The sequence below is a fragment of the Bombina bombina genome, chromosome 1 (genome assembly GCF_027579735.1).
Source record: "Bombina bombina isolate aBomBom1 chromosome 1, aBomBom1.pri, whole genome shotgun sequence".
Classification (NCBI taxonomy): domain Eukaryota; kingdom Metazoa; phylum Chordata; class Amphibia; order Anura; family Bombinatoridae; genus Bombina; species Bombina bombina.
The window spans coordinates 513,498,510-513,502,888 of NC_069499.1; the positions used below are offsets into that span (position 1 = coordinate 513,498,510).

At 35.2% G+C, this 4,379-nt stretch overlaps 1 protein-coding gene across 1 annotated transcript in view; it reads left to right on the plus strand.

Annotated features, from left to right (window-relative positions):
• Positions 1–2,706, plus strand: part of WDR75 (WD repeat domain 75) — a gene marked incomplete in the record, with an annotated part of 145,005 nt that extends 142,299 nt beyond the window's left edge. Inside the window, 1 exon segment of the mRNA XM_053698601.1 lies at positions 584–2,706. Coding sequence (XP_053554576.1) covers positions 584–785 — 202 coding nt within the window.
• Between the last annotated feature and the right edge of the window lie 1,673 nt (positions 2,707–4,379).

The following is a 4,379-nucleotide window of genomic DNA, read 5'->3' on the forward strand; positions in this document are numbered from 1 at the left end:
CACAACTAGGTACATTACACAGTAACGGCAGAACGAACAGTATACAGGGCCACAAGGGTATATGTTTCAGGGGTTATAATGTTCTGTTTTGCATTTTCAGCTTCTGCATACGCCGGCTCATGTTCTGCCACCTGCATCTGTCTTGTGCACCGTTTTTGTGAATTCTTTATTAATCTCCAAGCAGGCTCCAAGGTAAAAAAAAATGTTATTATTATTAATGATAATCTTCATGTTAGTAAATGTTGTCCAAACCAAGATACAAACAGTTCTGACACTTCTATAAACAATAAATATATCTATAGCTGTGTAAATTACTTTCCTTCCCTTAATAGAAACAGAGATTTTTCCAATAGCTCTTCCTGCTATAGCATTTTGTGAATGGGGATTCTTGAAATAAATAAACTATATAATTACTTATAAGCTCAATCTTTTTCAGTTTCACAGTAAATGTTAAGAGGTAGACTTTACAGAATGTTATACTCCTCTAATGAATAGTTCTATGTACTTAGTCATGCTGGTGAGCACTGAATGTATTCACCCTACATAATTTCAAGCTCAACTTATCCCCTTATTAACCCCACAGTTCAGAGGAGAATGTCCAAGATGAAGAGATGGAAAGTGAGAAATCTGAAACAGACTCTGAAGAAGAAATTGAAAGTACTGAGGTCCAGGAGGAGTCAATTCACACAGCATTTTCAGATGAAATTTTTAAATTGCCAAAATCCCAAGAAAAAGAACTGAGGAGGATACGAAAGACAGATTACAGCTGGTTATCAGCCTTGTAGGACTGTCACATCCCTGTTTGTATCCTGTATTTTTATATTTTTCATAAGCCAGAGTTGTATCTTTAACCAAAAAAAAAAAATACATTGAACACATGAAAATGTGTTCTGTTCCCTTTATATTATCTAATTGAATAGGTGTCTTTCTTCATCAATAAGATAAGGAAAGGTCAACAATGCTTTGTTCAAAAGTCTTTAAAATTAACTTACGATGACATCAGATGAACATGCAGTCATCAGCAGACTTGTCATTGTTTTATATGCAACTGGCTTCTTGCAAGCCCTGGACATCGTAATGATCTGAAAAAAAGCTTGTTTCTGATTTGGAGGACGGCTAGAAGTGTTCTGCACAGAGACTGTTATACCAAAACCATTGATGCCAATGCCAAACTTAATGGTTATTGCACACAATTTAGCCTGTATGCCTGTGAAACATGTTAACAGAAAACCCAGTGTATGGTGCAGAAGGCAAATAGTCTTAGCCTCTCTTGCGTCTCATCTTAGGTGGGTATATGTACACACAGGCTTATTGCGCATCACAAGATGATAGGGAAAACTAATACATGAGTTTTGCACTGCCAAAAAATCAAACGAGACACTAGCTCAATGTCTATACAGATGCTGTGGTACCTGCAAGGAAAAGAACACAAGCACACTTGTTGAAGTAAATCCTGTAAACTAGGGCAAAGGAATATAAAATGTGCATTGAAAATAAAACAAAAGGTGTATGATTTTTAGAACAAAGCAAATGTATAGACTTGCTTGGTTAATTGAAACAAATCTCCATATTATTTGTATCTTTGTCAGTCTACTTTAAAAAGCTATGCTTATTTCATCCTCAGATTTATCTTATCGCAATCTACCTAACACCTTGTTTGAAAGACTATTCTATTCTTGCTCTTACTGTAAATTAATATTTTCATACATCACTTCTTAGTCTAATCTCTAAATTTAATTGTTATCCCTCTTCCCTAGAATTTCTTTTTTTATAGTTTCCAGAAAATAATGCATCACTAATAATTTAGCAAATGCATATCTTTATTTATATCTAGACACATCTTTAGACATATCTTTATATCTAGACACATCTTTAGACATATCTTTATTTATATCTAGACACATCTTTAGACATATCTTTATTTATATCTAGACACATCTTTAGACATATCTTTATTTATATTTTTGACACAAAGCCCTCTAAGGAAACTGCATTCCATCTTTGTAAATGCAGATATTGAAGCCTCAGTGTTTTAAGGCCTATTGAAAATTCAGTAGGTTAAACTTGATGAACGCAGAGTGGGGGAGGGCTGTGTTTTGTCCCCGGCAACTGTGATTTTCTGTTTCTAGCCAGACTGCAACCTCAGCCACAAGTCAGTAGGTGAAAGTTCAAGCAGAAAATAAAGCATACCATTCCTTTCCTAGAATTTCCTTTTGCTATAGTGATGCTAAAAACGTAATATTTGAGTTTTAATGTTTTAAAAACCTTTGCAAATCTAAAGTCTTTAGAACCAGAAGTTAATTTATGTAGCAGTTTGTTTTTTTCTTAATTTAAAATACAGATGTAAATAACCAAATATTTGTATTCTTATATAAGAGGGAAAAAGTCACAATAATACAACAATAAGATTATATGAACATGATATATTTGGTGAATTATTACTAACAAGCTATTTAACTGATGAAGAATTTGCTTAATATCAACACCGTTATAAATATACAATTCTAAACTAGCGAGTCATTGTCCAATTTTAAAATTATGGATATGTCTGCAAAAAAATACACCAATGAAAACAATCAGTGTAGTGTATCTTAGAACAAAAAATGTAATAGATTACAAAATAGATCAAACTTTATGGACTATAGAGGATTTGTAGTAAGTCAACTGAGTGATCTTCATATTAAATAGCTACTCTGGGTGAATTTACATTGTGTGTAGATCTTTTTTTTTTTTTATGGGTTTAACCCTTTTGGTGCTGAGATGCAAGCAATTTAATACAGTACAGTGCCTGTTTAGTTGCCTCCTACAGGGTTAAATGGGCTGTTTCTCCCTTTAGAGGGTGATGGGCTAAGTTGATCTATGAGCTAAAGGTATTCATTTACTGAGGGGGAAGGGAGGATATTGGAACAGGAGGTAAAAAAGAATAAGCAACCGCAACCTTTTCTCTAAAATAGATCCTGCATGTGTGTGTTTACTGCATATTGCAAGCTAACGCTATGAATTGACTTTATACTAGTAACCATAATCAAATACTGACAGCTGACATGCAGCATTAAACTGAACCTTTGTTTGTCCTCCATGTTTATGTTGGAACATTAAACCAATGACTGTACATTTGTAAAAATACATTGAGTAATATTTACACCATAAAAACACATTACTCTATACACTTTTATTGCTATGTTGCTTAAAACTTGAGAGTTTTCCGGTGGCTTTTAGGATGCAGTTAATGTCACTTTAAATGAAAGGTTTAAGAATGCAGATGATACAGAGATAACTGGATTAAAACTGTGTGCTTGACATGCCACACAACAAAATTGTGATTAAAAAAGGCTGCACTACAACAGGGATGGCCAACTGCTTTAGTTTTTGTGGCTTAAAATTTGTGATTTGGGGATTTATGGGAAAAAGTGTCAAACAAGGTGGTCACAAAAGTTTGTGTTTAAAACTCATTATTGTATATGCAGCCCTTAGGCTTCTAAATGATTGCTCTGTGGCCCCTACGTGTTACGATATATCATCAGTGATTGCCACTTCCTAAGTACTGGGCATGAGGAAGCGCATGACTGATATTTATAAAGATTTCTATAGGCTGAGTGAAATCATTTCCTGTGTAGCACACAAACACATCTAAACTGGATTCTGGTGGGGGGGGAGTGTGTTCACAGAAATCCTTAGCCAATGTTTCTACTGTTAATTGAAAAACACCCCACAGACAAATAAACAGACATATGTGCGTATGCATGGACCCTCATAATTCTTTCTGCAACAATATAGTCACATAGACCGGCCATTAAAATCCACTAGCATGCAAAAATGTATGTTGGTGCACAGGCGGCAAATTGTTGATTAGCTTGCTTCTGCGTAGATAGAGATGCAATTATATTTTGGAATCTGGTCATTTTAATATAACCTGCGCTAATAGGCAGACAGGTGCATAAAAATGTTTAAAAACAGGTTATCGCAGTCATTTGTCAGGTAAGTACCCACTTATCCATAAACCCACGGCTCCTACTGGTTTAAGGCCTTAAGCTAGCTCAGATGTTGACCAGTCTGTCAGTCCACGTCGTCCTATGCAAAACCTTTATCAAGTGCACATACTCAAATGAGCAACACCTGTATGCTCATCCTCCTCTAGTAGGCAAAGGGAATCTTAAAAATAAATACCATATATCTTATATACTTGCATTTACTTATCATTGCCCCGCAAAAGGCCCTTTTAAGGGCTATTGGTAGTTTAGTTTAGGCTAGGTTTTTTTTTTTTATTTCTCCTACATTGGTGTGTTCGGTCCACGGCTTCATCCTTACCTGTGGGATATTCTCATTCCCTACAGGAAATGGCAAAGAGAGCACAACAGCAGAGCTGTCCATATAGCTCC